Below are 25,992 nucleotides of genomic sequence, written 5' to 3'. Positions count from 1 at the left end.
GTCTGTACTGTCTTACGGGTATAATTTTTCTAAAAAATATTTTCGTCCTCAATTTGTTGAGTTCATGGATACAAAATGAAGGGCCCATGATCCCTGAAATCAAAGCCCAGTGAAAGCCCCACAGCTTGTTTCTTGACTGTGCTACTGGGGAAAGCACAGCTCAGTTAAGACATTTTTCTCATGGGTTTATGTTTGGCTACCTCAATTGTATTGCACTAATTTTAAGGAGCAACTTTTAAAAAAATCATTTTACTTCTATTGAGCAACATTATTTATTTGTTTCCATTCTCTTAAAATAATATCCTTAATTTTCTGCTGGTTTCAGAATACTTAGAGTTCAGAGGTTAGTGGTCTAATGCCTAGAACAGTGGGGCCCAAATAGGACTTATTTGTATTTCTTAGATGGTTATGTAGCAGTCACTGCTGTGCTTGGCTCAGAGTGTTCCCTCCATGATGCAGAGAGAAAACTTGAATCTGTTTTGTTTTCTCTTGTTTTTTTGTTTTTGGTGGGCTGGAAACTAAGCCAGAGCCTTGGCTTGTACTAGGCAAACAGGTGTTCTTTACCACTAGACTGCATCCCCATCCATGATTTGTACATTTAATAAACCTTTTAGAATGATCTCAGAATACTTGAGGTGGTTCTATTTGGCCATCACACCTAAGTTCTTTACAGTTCCACTCTATGCTGTTGGCATGCAGGTCTTAGGCTTTGCTTTAATTGGTCAAAAGATTCAAGCATTGGCACATCTTCTAACACCGAAATGTCTTGAGTTGGGGCTGCCATGCCAAATATAAATTCTATTTTCTATTTTTTTACAAAATTCCCAATTTTATATTATAGGCTAGAGGTAGATTTTTGACATTGTGGATAACTTTTGGTGCTGCTTTATTTATTGACAAACATTGCATGTTTTACTTGCTCCCTTTCATTTACCATTAAGTTATGCTCAGATAAGTATCTCAGTATAGTTGTTAATAGCAACATTGCACCAGTAAAATGGTAGAGACAAAAGAAATTCATCCAGGAGAAGTACTGTAATTTCCCAGAATGTTGTAAAATGAACTAAATTCCCTTCCCTGTAGATTCCATCATTAGGTTTCATGCCTTCTGACTTCATCTGAGATACTCTGTTCATGGACTGGAATGATGGCTCAGTGGTTAAGGGCACTTACTACTCTTGCTGCAGTTTGGTTCCCAGTACCAACAGTTCTAGGGCACCAGGCACACACACATGATACATATACATGTGGGCAAAATACTCGAACACATAAAATAAAGATGAATAACCTTTTTAATTTTAAGATACCGTGTTCTTTCCTCAACTTGTTAAGACATCAAGTGAACCTGTGAGGTATGACAGCTCAATGTTCTAACTTATAAGTAACTGTATATAAATTGTAACTGTAATGACACTTTAGAAGGTAATTGTTTCTTTCTTACAGAATACAACAAAAGCGACATGGGAGAGTAAAAACATGGACCCGACATGTAGATATTTTTGAGAAGGATTTTATTTTTGTACCCCTTAATGAAGCGTGAGTAAAATTCTTTATGAATTAAAAATACTTATTTTATGAAAGTAAGTATAGTTCTCTGTTGACTTGTAAGATACAGAATTTTCGCCACACATCTTTAATCCCATCACTTAGGAGACAGAGGCAAGTGGATCTCTAAGTTTGAAGCCAGCCTGGGTCTACAGAGCAAGTTCTTAGACAGCCAGGGTTACACAGAGAAACCCTGTCTTGGGAGAAAAAAAAATACCCAACAGGAGTTTTTATAGAGTATATTGGACAGCGGTTTCTAATTTTATTTTATTGGACAAAGTATAAGAAAGTCATTTTGAAAAATGATGCTTGTATGGTATAAGGTAGTCTGTGGAGATTGCCTTGTTTGAAGAAATGATTGGGTCACATAGAAGAATTTAATTTTTTAGTTTAAAATTTACTCACATTTAATAGTAAAGAAAAAGGTGGATAAAATTATGTCATTTAAGCTAAAGCCATGCTATCTCAGATTACTCTTATCCAGTGACTATGACAGTATTGATAGATTGTATAGTTTTGTCATGTGATTAAGAGTTGACAGTTTGTTTCTTTGTTTGCTTTGATTTTATTTAAAAAACCATTTGAAAGAATTGGTCATTTTTTGATTTGTGTGAATGATGAAGTACCATTCTTATTCTGAGAAAGGTATTTATTTTATGGTGTGCATTATGATTTAGTCTTGTACTCTGCTTAGACAAATCAAGAAATGCCTTACTTTGGCCCTTTTTATTTCTTTATAATTGGAATGGTGACTAAAATTAATATTTTGTAGGATTGTTTATATGTAATAAGCGTTGCCATATTACACTAGATTGTAAATTTTGAAAGTGTACTAATTATCTGGTGTACTAATTATCTGGTTATCTTTTTTTTTTTTTTTTTTTTTTTTGGTAAAGTAAATTCACTTTGTAATATGAGCAACCACTTTTTAAAAGTGTTTTTGACATGTGTGACTGTAGTCATGACTTCTTGGGAGTTTAAGGCACAAAGATCACTTCAACACAAGAATTTGAAGTTTAGACAATATATTAAGATCCCCTCTTAAAATAGATAATAAATACTATGTTTTGGGGCCTAGAAGTATAATTTAGAAATAGGCTGCTTGGCTGTTTGTGGAAGGTCCTCAGTTCTATTCCCATCATCGCTGTGCGTGTGTGCAAGCGTGCATGCGTGTATGATGTTTTAATTAGGAAACCTCAGCCCTCTTTAAGTCAAAGCATCGTTATAGCTACAAAGCACAACTTATGCAAGACTGTATTATTTTGCATAGCATAATAAAATTTTAGTTTTAGTTATGCATAAAATAGGATTTCTTGAAACTTATAAAAAGTAGCACAAACTTCTTAGGAGAAAAGAGGAATGTTTGTAAGAAATAAAAACAAACATGTTAAATTGAAATATTATTAGAGTCATACGAATTAGAGCCATTATAATCACTGTACCTGTCAGTAAAGGTTTACTACATGACAGATATTGTACTTAGCTAATAAGTCCTCTTTCATCTATAGCTTATCCATTGCCTGCTGGCATATAGCCCTATGGCTAGTAAATGGAAAGTTGTTAATAACAATTAGTTTATAATATATATATATATACACATATATATATATATATATATACACAAATATATATATTATAACATATATATATATTATTTTATTTTTTCTGGTGGATTATATAGTTGATACCTGTAATATCTGAATATAGCGATATCATGCACTTTCACTTGATGGTTAAAACTCTTTACTAATACTTGAGATTTTATAACAGTGCCTAGATTAGATATGCCATTTCCTTTTAATTTTAATGTATTTACATTTCTACATAGTATAAAACTAAGTATTATTTAGATATATACTTTCCAAACAATAGAAAGAGACATGATAAAAAAATAATTGAATGGATCTTTCATTCCAAAAAACAAAGATTCAGAAGATTGTTTGCAAGCATGAATGTAGGGTACATAATCCTAACATAGTGGTCATTATGTTATGTTAACCACTGGTAAACAAGTTATAAAAATACAAGAACTTTAAAAGATTGGTGCTTGCTCACCAACTTGTAAAAATAGCATTTCAGCTGATCGTTATTGGCAGCCATGATGAGCTTTTCCAATGTGTTCAGTAGTGTTGTTTGTTTGCTTGTTTGTTTTACAGTGCACACTGGTTTTTGGCTGTTGTTTGTTTTCCTGGTTTGGAAAAACCAAAATATGAGCCAAACCCTCATTACCATGAAAATGCAGTCACGCAAAAAAGTTCAGCTGCAGGGGACAGTTGTGTTTCTTCTGCCAGTGAAATGGACAGTTGTTCACAGAACTCTTCTGCCAAGCCTGTGATTAAGAAGATGCTAAACAGAAAGCATTGCTTGACTGTCACTGAGTCCAGTGCTGCACAGGAAGAAAGTGAGCCCTGTTATCAGAGAAACACATACAGCGTGAAATGTAGTATGAAAAAAAAAAATCATGCTATGCGTGAAAATGAAGACTCAAATAATAGAGACTCTGCATGCCAGGAAGTTACTGATAGAGCTAAAAGTGAGAATGACCCACAGGATGAATGTTTAAATTCTGTACATCATCCAGGTATGTACTGATACATTATGAAAGAGTAAAAAAGTTCAAACTAGAATTGTTAAAGTTATGTATTTTTCTTGTCAGGCATTTTCTTACAGTAACATTAACTCATTTTATGGGTGTTGCTTAAGTTTTATTAATGTATTCAGTCATTTAATCATTATGAAAACCAGCATTACTTTCTATTACTCAACACTACCAACAATATAAAATAGTTTCGTTTCGAGCACTAGTCTTACACACTAATATGAGATCAAATAAATGAAGTGAGGGATTTTGTGCATTGGAGCCCAGTTTGGGTCTTTCCTGTACACCAACTGCAGAACTTCCAAGTGTGTCCCCTGCAAGTTGTTGTTACATTTGAAGACACAGTCTCAAAATTCTGGTGGAGACTAAAGTAAGGGAAGATGTATGAAACTAGCGTCTCACAAAACAGTTTGTTTGTCTGAGTGCTAACACTAATAAGTTTTTTTAACGCTTGCTTAGATTCAATGCTGGCAGCATTGCAGTTTGAGAATAGCTCTAGAGTGAGGTAGTTGATCCCTACACACTACACACACACACACACACACACACACACACACACACACACACACACACACACTGAGGTTTCTTTGTGTTTATCAGATGCTTTGAAGAACACAATGGCTCAAAAGTACACTAAGTAAGGATGGTTTCTAAGTGTGACTTTCCCACTAGAGGATGACTGACTGGTCTTTCGATGATGGCACACTGCCTAAGCAGCTAAATTTTATTTGGCCTGGCAATATAGTTCAAGAGATGTATTTTAAATAGTTTGCATAATTTTAACTCCCTCATCCATGTAGCTAATATGTTTTTACTAATAGTGTCAGATAACATGCCACAGTAAATAAAGGGGATTTTTGTCTGCAGTTTTAAGGCCAGCTATTGGAAGTTAATGTGTGAGATCACTATTTGCCATTTTGTTTTTTTTAGCTGTACATGATGATCAGGTCAAGGATTTGAGAAATATGTGGGTTTAAATTTTACAGTCATACTCAAATATGTAGATACTAGGCTACTGAGGTGGTTCATTGTGTTAAAATGTTTGCCACCAAGGTGAATTCAGTCCCCAGAAACCAGAGAACTGACTACTGAAAATTATACTTTGGTCTACACACAGAGAAGTATGTATGTACTGTGCTCACATGCACATGCACACACACATGAACACAGTAAATAAATAAATGCTTTTCCTTTTTTTCTGGAGCTAAGGACAGAACCCAGGGCCACTGAGCTTAATCCCCAACCCCTATAGTTTGTTTTAAAACTATTTTTAAATAGTATATGTGTGTTGCATATGTGCAGGTGCTGCCAGTGGCCAGAGGTGAAAGTATGGAATCCTCCTAGAGCTGCAGTTGCCTCCTGATGTGGGTGCTGGGAATTGAACCTGGGTTCTTCTGAAGAGCAGTAACATGCTCTCAATCTTAGCTGCTGTGTCTTTTTTACTCCCACCCCACTCCCCCTTTCTTTAGACAGGGTCTTGCTATGTAGGCCACTGCACCGACCAATCAACCTCAAACTCAGATCCCCTGGCCTCTGCCGCCTGAGTACCACTATACCCATCCTGAAAGAACGATACTTCTTAAACCTGAATTATTTAAATTAATTTTCCCATCCAAATACTAACCAAACCTAACCCTGCTTAACTTCTACATTCCTGTGAAAATCAGACACATTCAGAGTGGTATGGCCATGGACTATGTTTTTTGGAAGGTTTTAAAATACTTTAGTTGGTGTGAGGTAAATATTAATGTAACGATACTTTATAGATAGGAATGATTTGCTTCTAGAAATAATTTGTGTTAACTCATTAATTGCCAATACTTAATTTTTAAAAAGTTTATTGTGTGTACAACAGGGGGCTTACCATTGTGCTTGGTTGGTTATTTTAAGTAGCATGTTCCTGATGGCAGCACTTTAATCAATCTATCTTTTTCAGGAATACGTTTTATTTATCTTTTTTTCTCGAGATACCTTGCTGTTCCAATACCAGGGGCCCCATAGACTGCCCAGGCCTCCTAACTGACACCCACATTCAGGGGGTCTGGGTCGGTCCTATGCTGGTTTCCCAGCTATTAGACTGTAGTTCATGAGCTCCCCCTTGTTCAGGTCAGCAGTTTCTGTGGGTTTCCCCAGCCTGGTCTTGACCCCTTTGCTCATCACTCCTCCCTCTCTGCAACTGGATTCCAGGAGTTCAGCTCAGTGTTTCGCTGTGTGTGTCTGCTTCTGCTTCCATCATTTACTGGATGAAGGTTTTAGAAGGGCATTTAAGGTAGCCTCTCTACTATTGCGTAGATTCTCAATTGGGGTCATCTTTGTAGATCTCTGGACATTTCCTTAGTGACAGATTTCTCTTTAAACCTATAATGGCTCACTTTATTAAGGTATGTCTTTTCTTGCTTTCCTCTAGTCTTCCCCTGACTCAATCTTCCTGGTCCCTCATGTCTTCTTCCCCCCCCCCCCCCACTCCTCTTCTTGCCTGCTCTTTCTCCTAACTCCCTTTCCCCTCCCCCTAGAATGAACTTTTAAGAATATCAATTTAGTTTTATCCTATGATAAACTATGTGGTACCAACACCTACAGTTAATATAACCAAACTTAGAAAATGAACAGTTGGAATCTTGTTTATAGCCAATATACTAACGTTATAGTCATGTTCATATTTTTCGATCCTCTTCCTCTTCTCCCCTTTCCTCTCTAGAACTCTGTAGATCAGACTGGCCTCGAACTCACAGAGATTCACCTGCCTCCTTAACACCGGGATTAAAAGTGTGCTCCACCACTCCCTGTCATATTACTATTTTTCTGATTCGTACAGAAGCAAGTCTGTTTATTTGTACTGTTTTTAATCTTTGTTTTTTCCATGGTTTCATAATTTTAATCTTGAAAGTATACATTTCTCTTTTTTAATCTTGTGTTGTAGTCTATGGTTTGTAATTTTGTTTGGGAATTACTGTTTTTAGACTCATAGCTTTCTATTTGCTATCTGGCACACCCATACATACACACAGATATATTATATAACTTGTTTTTATTTTTTCATAAGTTTTGGGTAATAGAGTAATAGAACAGTTCTGTAATTTGACACCAATCCATGTTTTTATTTTAAAATAACTTTATATTTGTTGAATTACATGCTGTAGCAGATTTTTGTACCCTCAGCTGTCATTTATTACTAGCATTCATTTAAGTATTCTATCTTCTGGGTCATAGGCATGGGCTTTTTAATCATACAGTGTTTCCTGTTGATACAGATGCCTTAAGCAAAATCAGACTAAACTATGGGGATCAATCAGCTGAAGGTGGCAAAATGCTTGAAGATGAACTCATTGACTTCTCAGAGGACCAGGATGACCCGGTAAACTCAGATGCTTTGTAAGAATCTGTTACAGAATCTTAGAAGCTATTCCTTCAACCAGTGACAGAAGCAGTATGGGTTCCAGATTTGGGTTGTATTTCAAAACAAAAACATTTTTCTAGTTAGAAGTTACCGGGATACATGTATTAGTGTCATTGTTGAAACTATGGTAGTTTCAGAAACAGTTTATTTAAATTGTGAGAATTCTTGAGAAACTAACAAGATACTATTTCTTAAATTTTCTTTTTTAAAGTTGTATTTGTTTGTTTTGTGTTGGGGGCACACCTACATACCAGAGTGTGCTCGTGGGAGTCAGAGCACAATTGCAAGAGGTGTTTCTCTCCTTTATAATAATAATGAATAAATCCTTAATGTTAATGCTCTAGCATTGGATAAATTTGAGTAGCAGGATGAATTTTCTAAGTCAGTTACCTCCTTGAAACTAAAAGTGCTACCATTTTGTTGGAAGGAATTTTGGATGCAATGCTGTTTTGTTAGATTTTTAGTTATTTCCATAGCAGATCCTTAATAGTTAACCAAAGACTGTCTTTTATAGGATGATAGCAGCGATGATGGACTCCTTGCTGATGAAAACTACACTTCAGAAATAGGACAGTGGCATTTAAAGCCTACTGTCTGTAAACAGTAAGCATTGACTACATCCTGCAGGCTTTTTTTTTTTTTTTTTTTTTTTTTTTTTTTTTTTTTTTTTCAGTCATAGAATAAAACACAACAGAACAATTCTTACTTAAACAGAATTCACAAGTGTTCTCAGGGTAAGGGAGGAAGAGTGGGTATGCTACCCAGAGATGCAACAGGGAGGACATTTCTGGTTTCCACTCTGCAGTTTTCCCAGCCTCTGCTCCCATAGGTGCTTATATACCTTCATAATGAACCACTGTAAATTTGTGTGTAGTGTTTTTGAGAAGAAAACACCATATGTAATCAAATCAATAATAACAAGTTGGCAGTTAATGTGAGTTTCATAGCTACTTGAAGTGGGAAGAGAGTGACTGAAGGCCTTCCCACACACACTGCAGACATATTTCCTACTTAGAGACTCACTTATATCTGACAGAATTCTAAGAGAGGACATTCACCTTCTTCATATCTTGGTTTATCTGAGACTGTGTGCATTACTGTAGGGACAGGATGCAGGTGGGAACCCTGAAGATAAAGGAAGTCATTACCAATTTTCAAAACTACATGTGTATTCTATAGTATCCCCTGAGGCTCCCAAACTCATTAATTGATGCAGTACTGCCTAGTACTACAATTACCTCCTTTTACTTTGCTGTGGAAAATGTTAGCAAAAACTGCATTAATGGACCTTGAAAAGCAAATGTCATTTATAAAAGAAAATACAGATATTTAGAAAATATAACTGATAGTTAAGGGATCTATATAAAGGCTCTGAGTTCAGTCCTTAGCATAAAGAGGTGGGGGAGCTAGAATGGAGGAGAGAAAAGATTAACATTTTGAACTTATTTTGGCACATTAGATTTCCTCACTTATTTTGAGTTTACAACATACTTTTACCAAATTAAAATTCTGAAGGTTAGATATGAGTTTCATGGAATGTTCTAAAATAAAAATTTTGACTACAAATATATTGTATCATAAAAAAATTCTTGGAATTAACTGGTTTTCTGTAATAGCTGTATTTTACAATAGTTCAGCAGGTAAGGCTATTTGCTGGCAAGCCCGATGACCTGAGTCTAATCCCCAGAACCTATATAGTAGAAAGGGAGAGCCAGCCCCTTCAAGTTGCCATGGTACATGTATGTGCATATATATGCTTTTTATAGGGTTCCTTTTTTATTATACTGGAGTTACATTACTGTCCTATAACATAATGTTTAATATTACCATAGATACTTAAATTTCTTATATCTGTAAGGTTTGCTTTCCCTCCTGAGTACTGAAATAAAAGAAAATTTCAAGGTTTTTAATCATATTAATTCACTATTACAAATTTTCTTGTGCACATGTAACACCATGATTCATATTTAATGTTATTATTATTTCTACCCTCCAGACCTTGTATCCTACTTATGGACTCACTCAGAGGCCCGTCTCGGTCAAATGTAGTCAAAATTTTAAGAGAGTAAGTTCAAAACCATAACTTAGCTGTTTGATATACTGTAGCTGAGGCAGTAGTATTTACATGTGTGTGTATTCTTGGTACATGTGTATTGTTGTAGGTATTTAGAAGTGGAATGGGAGGTTAAAAAAGGAAGCAAAAGAAGTTTTTCCAAAGATGTCATGAGAGGTTCCAACCCCAAAGTCCCACAGCAGAACAACTTCAGCGACTGCGGCGTGTACACACTGCAGTACGTAGAGAGCTTTTTTGAGGTGAGTTTCAGTTCACTGCACCTAGTGAAATAATGAAATGTGTATTTGACTTTTCTGTAATGGACACAATAAGAAAATAATTCATTTTTAAAAATGATTCTAAGGAACAAAATCTCCCAAGTTAGAGGCTTTTTAATGTATAAAAATACTGTAATTATTAATCCCAAATATTATAATTATTGATTCCAGGCTTGTGGAACATCTCTGATCAACCTCTTCTTTCCACTAGCTTATTTTTTTTATCTTAGCAAATCTCACCTATGATTCATGATGTTTCAACATCTATCCATCATGTGTTCATCTCTACACACACGCACAAACACAGCCTCTCAAGTCTTTATAAAGGGTGATACCGTCCCTCCCCTTACGTTGAAAGCTTTCTTGACCTCCTGCACCCTTTGAGCTATTCCTTCTTCACTCTTGTCTTGTCCTGCAACATGGCTCTCCACATACCTCTCTTAGAACTCTGTATTCCCGTGACTCCTTTTTAACCACTATTCATTTTGAATGAACCACTGAATCCTTTTTAAAGTCACATGTGTACACTACTGTATTCCTGCTGCCACTTTCCAAGTCCATATGCTAGTGAGATTCTTATGCCCTCTGCTTTTTATTGCCGTTTTCCAAAACCTCTTAATTGGGTTACTCTCACCATGTTTATATTTGGTGGTTCCCTGGTGCTATTGAGCTAAAGAACAAAACCCTTCTGGTGGCCTACATTGCTGTATACTGGCCAGTTGGTAGTCATCCTGTTTCTTTATGTGCCATGTGTCACACTTGCCCGAGGCTTCTGTCACTCTTTAGCTAGCTAACATCTGCTTACTCTCTAGAGTTGCCAAAATGTCAGCGATGGTGTTTATATTCTCATTGCACTTCATACTTTCCTGCCTTAGTGTTTGCCAAGGTCAATTGTTTTTTTTTTTTTTTTTTATCTAGCATGATGCTGGCAGTCTTTTCTTAGGCAAGGTCTGAAAGTAAATACTATGTTGTGCAGCTGTGGAGACTAGCAGCACTCAGTTCTACTGTTGTACAAACAACTACAAACTGTGAATTTATTTGCTTCTGCTTGATAAAGAAATATATTGCAGAAATAGGGTATGGGTAGAACCCAGCCTAATGTCTGTAGTTTGCCACCCTCTAATCTAGACAGTAGGCTTCATAAGCCACTACTGGTTTTATCTCAAGTGCCTAACTCAGTCACCTGCTTGTGAAATGTAACAAGTGAATAGATGCTGGTATCTAACTTTTGAGTGTTGTAGTTGAAATTAAAATGTCACCCATTATAATTTTCTAATAGGCTTTTTAATCTTTTCAGAATCCAATACTAAATTTTGAGCTACCTATGAACTTGATGAACTGGTTTCCTCTGCCTAGAATGAAAACGAAAAGAGAAGAAATCCGAAACATAATTCTGCAGCTGCAGGAAGAGCAGAGTAAAGAGAAGAGGCTGCTGAAGGACACTTCCTCAGCAGAAGCATCCTTAGGGGATGGAGCAGAGCAGTACGCCAGCAGTGTGTCTGAATGACTAGGAGGCTGGGGCTTGTAGCTTCAGAAATCACATGGCATTCTATTTGGGTTGTACACAGTACACAGCTGAAATGCTCACTACTCAGAGATTTTGGAAATGTTAATGCTGTAAAAATGTCACATAAGTAATTTCCAAAGGAGTATGTATTAAGTAAAAGTCTGTAAATATGTTAATGAGGCCAATTTTTCCAACATTTATAATTATTTTTTTCACTTTTAGGAAACCGTTGTTATGTATTTTCTGTTAATAGTACTGAAACTGCAACTTCTAAACACAAATAAATAAACTATTTATAGGAGGAAATGATTAATTTGATATTCTTTAGTGGATTTGTATAATTCCTTAGAGTGCGATTTTTATTTCATGGGGATATATATAAGTATCTTTTTTTTTAACTTCTGTTCTAAAATACTCAAAAATGTGAAAATATAATTGTCAGAGACATTTAAAACTAAAAATGCATCTTTACATGCTTTCATAGCAAGGAAAATGAACATCTTTTCAGTTCATGCTTTTGTGTGTTGAGAGGCCCCCCAGCTGTAGTAAATATTATACTTTTACACAAATACTCAGCAACATTAAGCAATCAAAGCCAATGCGCCTTGACTTCTACTCGTGAAGCGTAACTGCACTGGTGTACACTCTGCAACTCAGGTGAAAACTATCCTGGCAAGTGCAGCTTGAATCTCAAATATCCAATATTACCTTTGTATTTTATCTTACAGTATGCTGCAACCTGTATAATAGAACTAGTTAAGAAACATTTTTAATCCTTGTAAACACAAGAATTCAAATAGGAATTTATTTTTTGTAACTTCTACTATTTTTCATTATTTTTTGTAACTTCTACTATTTTTCATTATTTTGTTCTCATTGTTTTGGTAAAGTATCAGACCTTTTGCTCGTTTTTCCATGTAAATTATTTTAAAATGCAAATATCCCTTCTTAAATTTCATAATGCAGCAAGAGCTCTTATTTTGAATTTTCCATTTAAGTTGAGAAAATGTGGACTTGGGCCTGTAGTTCAATAGAGTGCATGCTTAACAAGCTGGAGGCCTCTTGTTTCAATACCCAGTAGCAAAGAATAATAAAAAATATGAAGCTTTTGATGCCACATTTGTAATTCGCAGAGGTCTCACTTGTATATGTAGCAACTATTCTCTCAAATGAATGATATCTATTTCAAGTTACGTGTAAAGACTTGAAATATGTATTTTAAGTCACTTTCATTAGTGAATTTTTAAATGCCCATATAACAACAACAAAAGTGATAATAAAAGGCCATTTTATCATCAGATATTTTATTTCTAATGTGGCCGTTTCTAGCACCGTGAGCCACAATTTGGACTGTTATTGAGTTCAGTAAAATGTTGGGAAAGATTAGGGTGGGTGAGAATGTTACCAAAAAATTTAATGAGACTCTACTGACAAATCAAAAAGATCAAGGAAAGTCACCATTAGGCCTATCAATTTCGTGTTTCTTTTCTTTTTTTTTTACTTTGGCCTAGCTAAATTTGCTTATTTCTGATTATTTCATTTTAGTAAGACTTTACAACTCTTAGGCCATATAATTAGCTCAGATATGTAAGATAGGAGTTTTCTATATTTTATTTCTAACTGAAAAAGCCAAAATGTTTTTGTTCTCTAGTAAAGACCAAAAAAATAAAACAAAGGAAGTAAAAAAAAAAAAAAGAAAGAAAGAAAGAAAAAGAAAAACCTTAATAGAAAGTATAAGCAAGATTCACAGACTTTATCTTTAAAATAAACTATTTTGCCAAAATTTGAGGGAACTGGAAAAGTTACTGGAAGGGCCAGGTATACTGGCACACGCCAGTTAATGCCAACTGCTTAGGGCCTGAGGTACTTCACCACTTGAGCCTTGAGCCTGGGAGTTCAAGGTCAGCCCACAATATGGTGAGACACTGTCTCAAACTAAACAAACTGTCTTAAACACTTGTGGTGTTTTTGACTCTTAATAGCTATATTTTATAGTGTTAGATAACTTGATAAAGTAAAATTACAGTTTGTCCCTAGGGCTGATTCTGTTCTATATTCTTCATTTCAACATGAAAAATAAAGATTGTATAAATAGTTTAAAGTGGAGAGCTACCTTTAAAATGTGTGATTAGTACAAGCTGTGAGACAGAACTTTGCAGAAGTCTGTCATTTGACGCCAGAGCTGCATGAGGATATCTGGTGACTTCACTAATTAGATAGAGCTGCTGTATTGGTTTTCTTGTTGGATAGAATAACAGTTAATCATTTTTAGATGAGTTCTAGATTCCTTGTCATAAAATTTGTATGTGTCTGAGCTCCTTGTAGTTTAGGAGGAAAGGTGGTGTCTAGCCAGCCTCGTCTCTTTGGCATCACTGACATGCTTCCTTTAGACAACCAAGAACTTCAGTTCCACTCAAACCTGAAACAGTTTTTCTTTGCATGCAGCTTGTGCTTAACTGAGTCAATTAAATGTGGAAGGTTTTATTTGAAAGCATAAAATGATCTGCATTGTGTTTTGTCTCTAAAAGGAATTAAGTATTTTTCTCCTTAAAGCATATTTGTAGTTTCTGAAGACTGTGTGGAAATACAAAGTATTAAATAGAATAACAGTTCTCTCACAATTATTCTTATGATTCAGACAGTTCACGGATTATGTTTTAATCAGGAGGTGGTGGAATGATCTACCTGTAGGAGAGAAATTACCCTTTAAGTGATGAGGCAGGTTGGCATTTGCATTGAGCAAATAGTCGTCAGAGCTGCTGTATGGAAAGAGAGCATACTTTAGAGTAGCAATTCCTTGTGCAGAATCAGCTGCGAAGAACAATTAAACAGATTCCTCCAAGCAATTAAACAGATTCCTCCACAGGACTTCTCAGAGTCTTTAGTGTGGTAATGAATATGTAGGATTGTTAAGTAAAATTACAAACCACTGTATATAATTTGGCCATATCCTCCATCCCCAGAACTTCTGGAGTGAACAACTTCATATGTTGTATGAACTGAACTTCAAGAGAAGATGGTTTTGAAACCGATCCAGGGGTTTAAAAACAGTTTTTTCAATAGTTGGGTTTATTATTCAGGATTTTGAAAATAAGTAACTGGGCACTGATGAAACCCTTATGAGAAGCTCTTTTTTTTAAAAATCATTGTGAAAATAACCTTTGTAAGGAAAAGGTTACAAATCAGTTTTTCACGTTAATGATTTCATTTAGAGAAGAGAGAATGATATGTAATCTTTTGTAAAGTCATCAAATCCCAACAAACATGAAAATAGGAATTCTGTAAAAATACTGAAATGAATTGAAAGTCTGTTTGGAGATGTTTCCTTTTTGTCTGAACCTCTTATTGCTGGGTTGAAATTCCTTCTGACTTCCACCCCATTTTTTATGTTAGAACTAAATTTGTGCAAAAAAGTATTCTTTTGTAAGCTAGAACAGTTTTGTTAACATACTGAATATTTTAAACTTGTCTTACTGAAAATTGTTCAAATTTATAATAAAACATGTTATCATAGTTAGCTTTATACAGGTAACAGACTTTAATTAGATTTTAAAAGTCTTTAAACATTCACTGTTTTGAGCACCTAGTACGAAGCAGAGGACTAAATAGACACAACATTAATCGGCTTCACAAATGAGTGCCAGCCATGGAAAACTGTGTATAAAGACTGTAATCTCTAGGTCTCAGGTTAGTCTAGAAGAGGAAGAGTAAAACCTGAAGTATCATTTTAATTGTTTCATTAATAAAGCATGTACTGAAGGCTGAACATTGTGTAGAGCATTTTAGATGAATGAATTCACTGCCTCAGTGATCTTAGGAGATTGGTGTATTGATAATAATTTCATTTTGTGAGGCAGATAGGTCCCTAAGAAAGTTTCTTGAATTCACAGCATTAAACAAAGTTGCTAGGTTAACCTGTACTTGATCAGATTAGGTGCCAGTAAGATACTGGTGATTTTCTAGAGAGGCACTGTGGTAGAGTATGAAAGTGGGGTGTAAGGGGCTGTTCTGAATTACACTAGTTTTAAATGATGTGTAAACATTTGCATAGTTTCTTAGAATGCCTTGTGTGAAGTAGAAAGGGAGGCTGGAAGCTGATCATGCAGGGCCTTGTAGCCATATTCAAAATCTTGATCATTACTGTGAAAAGTTACAGAAGCATTTCAGACAGGAGTAAGACAATCAAATATGCATGCAGAAAAGATCGTGTATTAATGAAAACGGGACCAGAATGAAAATAGTTATAATAAAATCGAGTTCCCAAGATGAGGCATGGTATAACATACCTGTGTGGTTAGGAATGCTGGAAAGACAAAGCGTTATCATTTGAAATGTTCCTTTTAGGAACATGCAACAAGAACGTGAAAAGCTGTTCTTTATCCCAATCAGAACTTTTGTTGTTTCTTAGGAACAAATGATTCAAAGGTAATGCAAGTATATCCTTCTTAAAATAGAAAAAAAAAAAAAAATGGTTAGTGTTAGACATTACTAACATAAGTTGTAAAAGCCAAATCATTCCTAAAACACATGGCACTACCAAAGAGATAAAGAGCATTAATTTTTTTAGACAAAGCTTTCTATTTTTAAATACAAACCTCATGAAAGGAAAATGTAAATTAGAATTAAATACCAATGTTCCTTCACAGAAAAAGACTAGATGGGTCTAACTTAAGAACAAATCATGCTCAATCTAGTTGTGTAAAATCTCCAAACTCTAAGCTACCCAAGTGCTTGCATACATAGTTCTATACTCTGACTTGCCACTCCCTATCCCTGTCCCGTTTCCAGATGGGGCACAAGGAAAGCAGGCAAAGGAAACAAAACAGCAAAACAGGAATTAGTGGAGCTGATCTAAGTGCTGGAGTTTAGATTGAAAGTAGGGACTAATTTGCATATTGGAAGAAAAGAAAATATATTAGTCTAATAAAAGACCTCATTTCTACGAAGGACTTCCTCTGAAATAAGACTGTATCCTGTCAAATAAATTTGACTTTGTCTCAATGGGAAACATAAATATAAGTTGCCAAGCCTGGTCCCTGGTTATTGACTTGGTGTGCAGTGCAGTGCAGTTTGCACATTTATAGCCCTAACAGCTTGCAGGCAAGAGCACACTTGAGAACCACTGATACGCATGACTTCTTAGTAACGCTGCAGTCATCTGGGAAGTGTGGTGCACCAAGCATCCTCACACTGGCTTGCTGAAGTACTGTATGAGCTTGTCTTCTACCTGTGTTTTATACCTGAACTGAGACTGTAATTAAAGTTCTGATTTTTTTTTATTATGCTCTGAACTTTTCTTTCTTACCTCTTCTGTGGTTTCCCCATATTCATATTTTTCTACGCATTTATATAATGTATTAAAATGCAATTTTTCTTATGAAACTAGGATAACTTTTATAAACACTTTATAGAATCTTGTCTCAGAAGTGTGTCCTGGAAATTATTTAGCCTTGTCTCTGTTCACTACTCAAGTTTTACCTGTGCTATAGAAACATGTACAGAATCTCAGAACTTACCTTTTACAAGAATGTTTTCTTTCTTTGATCATGATAGGTTGCAGAGAAGTGCAGAGGAAGATGCAGCTTCTATCTTTCAGAGTGGGAAGGGAAGTCACCAGGCAGCATGTCGTCTCGAAACTCCTACCCAGCAAAAGCTGTGTTGCTGCCACACATCTGTACCTTCTAGCTTCCAGTTAGATATCAAAGCTTGCTTTTACCGTTTATCCAGGAGAGGAAGTTTTTTTGTTGTTTTGTTTTTGTGTGCGCGTGTGACTGTCACAGTAGTGGACATTCTTTCTCTAGTTGGTTCCTCCCCTCCTCCCCCAGAGGTGTTAATAACTCTGTATCTTGAAGCCTTGCTACCTTTGCTTTCTTTGGTCACTGGTTTGACTGGTCTTTCCTGACTTTCTACAGAGCACATTACCATTGTGTTACTGTATATGGGCTTGCTATATAGGGAGGGTGTTCTGCTCCAGCCTCCCTGGTACTGGTATCATAAGCTATATAATCTATACCTGGCTACAAATGTACTTTTCCATTCATTTGTAGATCTCATTGTATTTTCCGTAGCAGAATTTTTTTTTATTTTTATGCATTATTTGATTTTTAAGTCTTGGTTAAGGAACTTGTTTTTTATTTGAGGTAGTGCTCATGGGCAAACCTACGGGATTTTTAAATTGTAAGTAATGAAACAAGTGTATTTCTTTATGTAGCAAAAGGTATGGGTGTTTTATTCATAAGGGTTCCTTCAAGACTTTAGTTTGTACCAGCACCATTTATTAAAAATCCTGCTTTATGATAGGTAGTCATAGTGCACGCCTTTAATCCCAGCACTTGGGAGGCAGAGGCAGGCAGATCTCTGAGTTCGAGGCCAGCTTGGTTTACAGAGTGAGTTCCAGGACAGGCTCCAAAGCTACAGAGAAACCCTGTCTGGAAAAACAACAATGACAAAAAGTCCTGCTTTACATTTAACTCATATTCCTCATGTTAAATTACTGGGACTTCTAAAATTTCTACTCTTTTGGAAAGGTAAATTCATAGTAATTTCTTGAGCCTAATGAAAATAAAGTAATTCCAAAGGAAAAAAATGGGGCATCAACAACACTGAATAATCCGAACAAATTGAAGAAGCAAGAGTTTGTCTAGGAGCTACACACTTAGGTGGTAGCAAAAATGTCAAGAGCCTACACCCGAAACATGCACCATGCAACATCAGACTGTTCCAGGCCATAAACGCCCTTGAAAATATTCCAATTCATTTATGAAACCCAAGTTCTAGTGGAGGTGGGGGTCAAAAGGAAGGAAACAGGGTGAGGGTGTAACTCAGTTGCCAAGCATGGCAGAAGCTCCGAAAGGAGAGAAGAAAATATAAAGAAGTCACGTACTAAATTGTAAAACATTTGAAACCATTTAACTTAATGTAAAACAAATTAGGTACGGTCTTTTACAGTTGTTAACAAATATACTAAGGAAAAAAATTCAGGAAGAAAATGGAGCATTTCTATTTGAATTTCTAAAGGATAATAAAACAAAATACAGTGCCTGGATAAATACACCCAAAATTAATTCTGACAATGAGAATATAGAAGATAATTGGAGGAGAAAATAGTTGGTAGCAAAGAACCTTAAATGAGATTTTGAATAAAGCTAACATGTTGCTTGGGATTGTCAGCATGATTCAGTGGGTAAAGGGCACTTGCTACTAAGTTCAATAACTTGAATTGTGTGATCCCCACAAGCATCACCCTACCCCCACAGAAAACATTTTGAAAGAAAGGTCTGTTAACCGCCAAATGAGAAAATGCAGAATATACTGACAACCATATCCTTCAAAAATCAAAGGACAGTTTTTAAACAGGAAGGCAATGCTATAGAAATGCTAATATCCTCCAAGCAGCAAACCTTCCTAATAAAATCAAATTTAACGATAGTAGTTTGTATTAGAATTTTAATAAAATTTGGAAGTTTACACAGGAGGAGAAATACCAAAGAGAGTCCATAAAAAGAGATGAGGCCAGGTTTGGTACTGCACGCCTGTAATTCCAGTGCACAGGAGACAAAGGCAGAAGTTAGAGGCCAGCCTGAACCACACAACAAGGACTCTGAAAAATGAATTAACTGGGTGGACAGGATGGCTCAGTAGGTACTTGCCACCAAGCCTCTGGACACCATGTGATGGAAAAAGAGAACAGACTCCCATAAATTGTCCCTTGACCATACATATGCACATAGGGATACACACAGTAAATAAATGTTAAAAAAATTATAATGTTTTGAAAAGATCAGGCAAAAACCCTAAATTAACTACAAGATATTCATATATAGTAAAGTCACTGTGAGTAACATATGGAATCCAGAGAGGATTATCATATGAAAAATGGTACATGTTAAAAGGAAGGACCTGGAGTAGAGGAGAAAACAAGAGGCCACACCTAAAGGAGGTATCAACTGCACAGAGCAAAGAGTATTGTACTGAAGTGAGCCCTGGGTTGTGTGTGTGTGTGTGTGTGTGTGTGTGTGTGTGTGTGTGTGTGTGTGTTGGGAGGGGGACAATGGTCGTAGAGCAAGAACTCCCTAGGTAGTTGAGGATGGCCTTCTGATCCCTCTGCCCCCATCTCAGAGTGCTGAGAATGCACCACCATGCCCTTTATGCAGTGCTGGAAATCCACTGGGGCTTCATGCATGCTCGGCAAAGCACTCCACCAACTCTGAACTATTTGGAGGGTTTATATTGAGGTAGGATGTTTCCTAATTCTCTGATTAATTTAAATATTGCTATTGGTATGATCATTTTTTATTCTTTGTTGGGATTTCAGGGTTTGGATCCATGGCTTTGCTTACCTTAGGCAAATGCTTTTAACACTAAGTTACACTCCCATGTGAAAATCAGACAGAAAAATCAGAGTACCTCAGTGTTGCCCACTCTGGCTTCTACTCCGGGGCTTAAGTGACCTTGCTGCTTCAGGCTCCTGAGCAGCTGGGATGCCATCTGTACATCACTACACCTTTGCACAATTAAACACATTTCTCTATGAACATTTGTTTTAAAACACTATCAGGAAAGCTTTAAATGTTTAAAAAAAAAAAAAAAAAAAAAAAAATATATATATATATATATATATATATATATATATATCTATCCAGAAAGTACCTTAGATGTTTGTTATTAAGTAACTTGAGTTAATTTAGTTTTCTTGCCTTTATTAATAAACATTTCATTCATTTATGTCAGGAATTCATGCACAGTACATTTGGAAGAGCACATGGCTTCCTGCAACAGTTTTAAAGATTTATTTCTTTTTATGTCATGCCATGAGTATTTTGCCTGAATATATATATGATATATATTATACAAATAATGTATATACACATACATATGTGGGTGAGTGTATTGTGTGTACTGTGTGCCTGAGGAGGCCAGAAGAGGTATCAGATCCCCTGGAACTGGAGTTACAGATGGCTGTAAGCCACCAAGTGGATGCTAGGAATCGAACTGTTGTCCTCTGAAGAGCAACAAGTGCTATTAGCCACTGAACCAGCTATCCATCCCCTCACAACATTTCTTTTTTTTTTAAATATTAGTTTTGTAAGACAGGGTCTTACTATGTAGCCCTGGCTGGCCTGGAATTCGATATATAGACCAGGATGGCCTTAAACTCAAAGCAATCCACCTGTTCTCTGCCTCCTGAGTGCTAGGGTTACAGACATGTCCTACCATACCTGTCTACAGAAAAGAAAAAGCATACTGTGTGTGTGCTCATCATGTATGGGCACAAGCACTATGCACAGCAGGTGTGTGGAGGTCACAAGACAACTTTGTGTAGTCATCTACTGCACCTTTATATGGGCTCTAAGGAAGGAAAACGGCCTGTGGGCTTGCTCAGCAAGTGCCTTTACCTGCAGGACTACCTTAGGGGCCCCCACACCAGACTTTTCTACATCCATTTCTCAACAATCCAACCAGCATGTCTGTTATTTCAATGTGTCTCTTCCACGAGAAAGTAATTCAACATTCGGAACAAACAAAACAGGATGCAGTACACACTTAGCATGCACAAACCTCTGGGCTCTGCCCCCAGTGTTAGGAAAAAAGAACAAGGTAAGTGGTGGGAGGGGGGAGAGATGGCACAGAAGGTGAAGTTATCACTAGGCCTGACTGCAATATCTGAAAATCACATGATGGATAGAGAGAACTAACCCCTGCAAGTTGTCCTCTAGTCTCCACATGTACCCCCCCACACACACATACAACTATTAAACTTAATTTAAAAAGAAACAAAACAAAAAGGCCAACTGTCTGAAAAATTAGATTCAATTCCTGATGTGGGGTGTGGAGCTTTTAAGGGAAGTGTACCAATGTAGCACAATAAAGAAATATATTCCCAACAGAGAGATGGCTCAGTGATTAAGAGCCCTTGCAACTTCCACAGAGGACCCAGGTTCGATCTCCAGAATCCACATAGTGACTTAGAACCATCTGTAACTCCAGTCCAACAAACACCCCCTTCTGACCTCTAAAAATATGCTCATGGTGCAGGCAGAACATTCATACATATAAAATAATGTATACATTTACATGTATATACTATTGTATTCATATATAAATATATTAATTGTATATTAATATAATAATGTTGTATTATTATATGTAACATATATATTATATGACATTATTACATGTACATGCACTCATACATGCATACCTATTGGTCTCTGTCCCCAGTTTCTGGTATGGAGGTTCTAAAACATTTTTCACTTCTTGAATAGTAGGGATGAAACAAACATCTTTTATTGTCACAATTGGCCCTCTTTGTTTCCTCTACTTTTTTATTTTAAAAAGTGACTATGTTTATTTATTTCTGAGGTCAGTGATAATTTGCCAGAGTGACCTGTGGATCCCAGGGCAGAACTCTGGTTATCAGGCTTGCATCTAAGTGCTGTTACCCGCTGGGCCATGTCATCAGTCTAGCTTCCTCTATTCCTAATCAGCTGAGCAGGAAGGAGCCTGTACACTGGGGTGACTAGTCAAGCCATAGCCTGAGTGGGCTGGGTACCAGCTCAACAGGCAAATTTCTTGTCTGGCAAATCAAACACGAAAGCTTTATGTAAAATCACTTTGTTTGGAACCAGTCAAGACTACGTTAGGCCTTGTCTCTAAACAAAATACTGAAGTCAGACACAGTGGCACACATCTTTAATTGCAGTGCTTGCGTGGCAGAGACAGGCAGATCCCTGTGAGTTCAAGATCAGCCTCAAACTATACTGAGTTCTAGGCCAACCAGAGCTACATAGTAAGAACCTGTCTTGAAAATAGCAACAACAAAATACAAACAAAAATCCACTTTATTTGGGAGCCACAGGAACTACAAAATTTTTGTTTGTTTGTTTTTTTTTTTTTTGAGACAGGGCTTCCCTTTATTGCTTTGGAGCCTGTCCTGGAACTCAATCTGTAGACCAGCTGGCCTCAAACTCACAGGGATCCACCTGCCTCTGCCTCCCACGCTCTGGAATTAAAGGCATGGGCCACCAATGCCCTGAAGGAACTACAATTTAATAGACAGGGATTCAGATAGCTCTAGATTAATGTTTCAAGGAGGCAGCAAGTACAACTTCATTATGAAGCAATGAACATTCCTTTGCAGGAAATGTCTATCAAATGTTGAATAAAATCAGTAGCCTTGTGCTAGGAACTACGTGACTGGCAGAAGAAACAGAACTATATACCTAGTGTCTTAGTTTGGGTTTTTAATGCTGTGAAGAGACACCATAACCATGGCAACTCTTGTAAAGGAAAACATTTAATAGGGTTTAGTCCAATATCATGGTGGGAAGCATGGCAGCGTGCAAGCAGACATGGTGCTGCCTACATATTGATCAGAGGCAACAGGAAGTGGTCTGTGACACCGAGCAAAGTTTAAGCAAAAGAGACCTCAAAGCCTGCTCCCACAGTGACACACTTCCTTCAACAAGACCATAGGTGTCGTAGTACCACTCCCTATGAGTTTATGGAGGTCAAGTACATTCAACCTACCACACCTAGCAAGCGTATGTAATGCAAGCATAATCTTCGGCAGGAATCCTGAGCTTCTGGACACTGTGTGGTGATCAAAACCTCCAGATGCCTGTAGTCAAGGTTGAGGTGACCACAGCTCACACTACTTCTCTATCTTTAAAGATATTTCCCATGTCACTTTCACTGTGACTTTTCTTTTATACTTACATCTCAGACTCAGACCTCCATAGAGGAAGAAATGGCTGGAAATTATTACTACCACCTCGTGACCAATTGAATTGTGCCTATGAAATGAAGCCTTCACAAACGTCAGGGCCCAGAAGCTTCTGGGTTGGAAAAAGAATCTATAAGTCACAGAGGGCATGCACCGCACAGTTTGACTGTGTCTCCTGCCAGGTCATGTGTTGGAATTCACACTGAGAGGACAATGAGGCAGGAGGGTCACTTGGGCTCAGGAGTTGGATTAGTCTGAGCAACAAAGCAAAATCTTGTTTCTTTAAGAGGAAATGAAGCACCTGTATGGGGCATGTACCTTTAATCAGAACACTAAGGATGGAGGCTGGCAGGCCATTAGGAGTTTCAGGCCAGGCAGGGAAACCCTTTTTAAACAAAAACAAATGAACAAAAATAAAGGGGGTAAGGTGCAGGGAGGGATGCTTTCAAATATTATTTTAAGGTGTGTTACATTTGTTTATGCTCTGGAACATTTGTTTAGTGATGCAAAGATGTGTTTCGTTCTTTTATATTGCATTTGTTTAACTCTGTGAAGCTGTGTTACTGTGGCCTGACTAAAACACCTGATTGATTTAATAAAGAGCTAGACCATCAATAGCAAGGCAGGAGAAAGGATAGTTGGGGCTGGCAGGCTAAGAGAATACAGAAGAGAAAGAGCAAGAAAAGAAGGAGCAAGAGATCAAACAGAAAGAGGAGGTGAAGACTCCAGGAGCCAGCCACCCAGCTACACAGCAAGCCAGGGAGTAAGAAGTAAAGAAAGTTATATAGGATAAAGTCCAGAGGGAAAAGGTAGACAAGTTAAGAAAAGCTGGCTAGAAAGAAACCAAGCTAAGGCTGGGCATTGTGTGTATTTATTTGAGAGCTGGGTAGCAGGCCCCTCAAAAGAACAAAGAGCCAAAAAGTAAAAAGACAAGACAAAAACAAACGAACAAACAAAAAAACCAACCAACTACAAAGGGAGAGATGGGAGGAGTGAGAGACAGAGACAGAGACAAAGAGATAATGTACAGCACCATGAAAAGTCACAATGTGAACACATCCATGTAACATCTAGATTTAAAAACAAACAAACAAAAACCATAAAACCATAATCACTAGTGTCTTTGTTACTTTTTTTGCTTCAGTGACAAAAAGCAACTTAAGGGAAGACAAGAGATACAGTCTATTGTGGTGAAGAAGGGATGATGAGGACAGGGTAGGAGGTGGTTGGCCACATGGCATCTGCAGTCAGGAGCTATGTAGTCAGAATGTGGGCAGGGCTGTTAAACCGGAAGGTCTGCCTCCATGACCACCTTCTGCAGTGGATCCCCTCCTCTTAAGGTTTCCACAACCTTCCCCAAAATTGTCACTAGCTGGGGGACAGAGGGGACATTTCACACTCAAATGACATCGAGAAAGCCTTGCACATGTCTTTTGGAAATCTATCCTACTTTATTTGTTTAAAGTTTATTTTTATTAATATCAGTGTGTTGGTGTAGGAAGGAGATTCATGTTTTGTCATTATAGGGGTGTGTGCCATAGCATGTTTGAGGATATCAGAGGACAATTTTGGGTATTAATTCTAGCTTTATACCTTGTTAAGTGAAGCAGAATCTCTCTCTTGCTGATTTTCTTTTTCTCCCACTGTACAATGTATTCCAGGATAGCTGGCCAATGAGTCTCCATGTCTGCCTTGCATTCAGATACAGGAGTCCTGGGATTTTAAATGCAAGCCACTGCACCCAGCTTTCTACATGGGTTCTAACTCACGTTTTCAGGCTTGCAGCAAGTGTTTTTTCTTGATAAGCCACCCCCTTGGTTCTTCATTTTGACTTTCAAATTTTCATTTGTGCATGTAGGCACATGTGTGTTGGTGCATGTATGTGTGTGTGCATGTACATGTGTATTGGTGCACATACCCATGTGCCTATGGATGCCAGAGGAGAACTTCAGGTGTCTTGCTCTGTTGCTCTCATACTTATTTTCTTGAGACAATTTCTTCCAGTGAGCCTGAAGCACACCACTGAGACTAGCCTGGCTGGTTACCCACTTCCTGGGATCTGCCCATTTTTGCCACCATCATCCCCAAGTCTGGGGTTACAAACATGAGCAGTTATGGGCAATTTTTACTTGGGCACTGGGGATTTGAACCAGGGTCTTATGTTTCTGTATTAAATGCCATCTCCATAGCTCAAATTCCAACCTTTCATATAATCATGTGTGTGTGTGTGTGTGTGTGTGTGTGTGATTGCTGGGCTATAATAATCTGGCAATATTTGATCCCTACATATCTATGATATGAGTTTTTATCCTTCCCTTGGTCACCACATGAATCCTTTCATATAGCCTCTGTGCCATTATCTTGAACTCTGGAATGTGACACCTAAAACAGATGGGATTGACCAGCAACTTGAACTACAGTTTCCCCAATATCCCAGGAGGAAAATGAATGGTTGGTGCCTATGTCACTGCAATTTTTATTTTATTTGTGCATGTATAATGTACAAGGAAGTTTTAATGGGGCAGAAAAAAATGTTACTTAGAAAAAACACATACATATTATATGCATACACATATATGATTAGAGGGAAATGGGGAAAAGAATAATGAAAGAAGAGAGGCATAGGTAAGTCTGGTAAATATTTAAAAAATTTCTCCTTATGAAACATTACCATGTGCAATGAATAGATGCCATAAAAAGCAGTAGTATCTTGAAATAGATCAAGGAAGTATCAAGAAATCACTGTCCCGGAAGTTCCTGATTGAATATGTTGGAGTTAAATATTATCTCCTAGTTAATAATAATCTGAAGTTTGAAGTGAACAAAGCATTAGATGAACTCATTCACTTAGACTTCAGTGAGATTTAGCCTATTGTCATATTTGTAAG

General features: G+C 37.0%; 1 protein-coding gene across 4 annotated transcripts in view; it reads left to right on the top strand.

The window, feature by feature from the left end:
* Positions 1 to 11,688, top strand: part of Senp6 (SUMO specific peptidase 6) — a 77,360-nt gene extending 65,672 nt beyond the window's left edge. For all 4 annotated transcript variants that reach the window (XM_051173140.1, XM_051173131.1, XM_051173157.1 and 1 more), the window contains 7 exons: positions 1,444 to 1,536; positions 3,702 to 4,126; positions 7,396 to 7,499; positions 8,056 to 8,144; positions 9,538 to 9,606; positions 9,704 to 9,854; positions 11,170 to 11,688. In XM_051173140.1, the coding sequence (XP_051029097.1) occupies positions 1,444 to 1,536; positions 3,702 to 4,126; positions 7,396 to 7,499; positions 8,056 to 8,144; positions 9,538 to 9,606; positions 9,704 to 9,854; positions 11,170 to 11,379 (1,141 nt within the window). In that variant the 3' untranslated portion in view covers positions 11,380 to 11,688. The remainder of the gene's footprint in view (positions 1 to 1,443; positions 1,537 to 3,701; positions 4,127 to 7,395; positions 7,500 to 8,055; positions 8,145 to 9,537; positions 9,607 to 9,703; positions 9,855 to 11,169) is intronic.
* The last annotated feature ends 14,304 nt before the right edge of the window (positions 11,689 to 25,992 follow it).

This window comes from Phodopus roborovskii, unplaced genomic scaffold (assembly GCF_943737965.1).
Source record: "Phodopus roborovskii unplaced genomic scaffold, PHOROB, whole genome shotgun sequence".
Classification (NCBI taxonomy): domain Eukaryota; kingdom Metazoa; phylum Chordata; class Mammalia; order Rodentia; family Cricetidae; genus Phodopus; species Phodopus roborovskii.
Note: the sequence above shows the minus strand (reverse complement) of the source record. Positions and strands in the feature narration are given on the sequence as shown.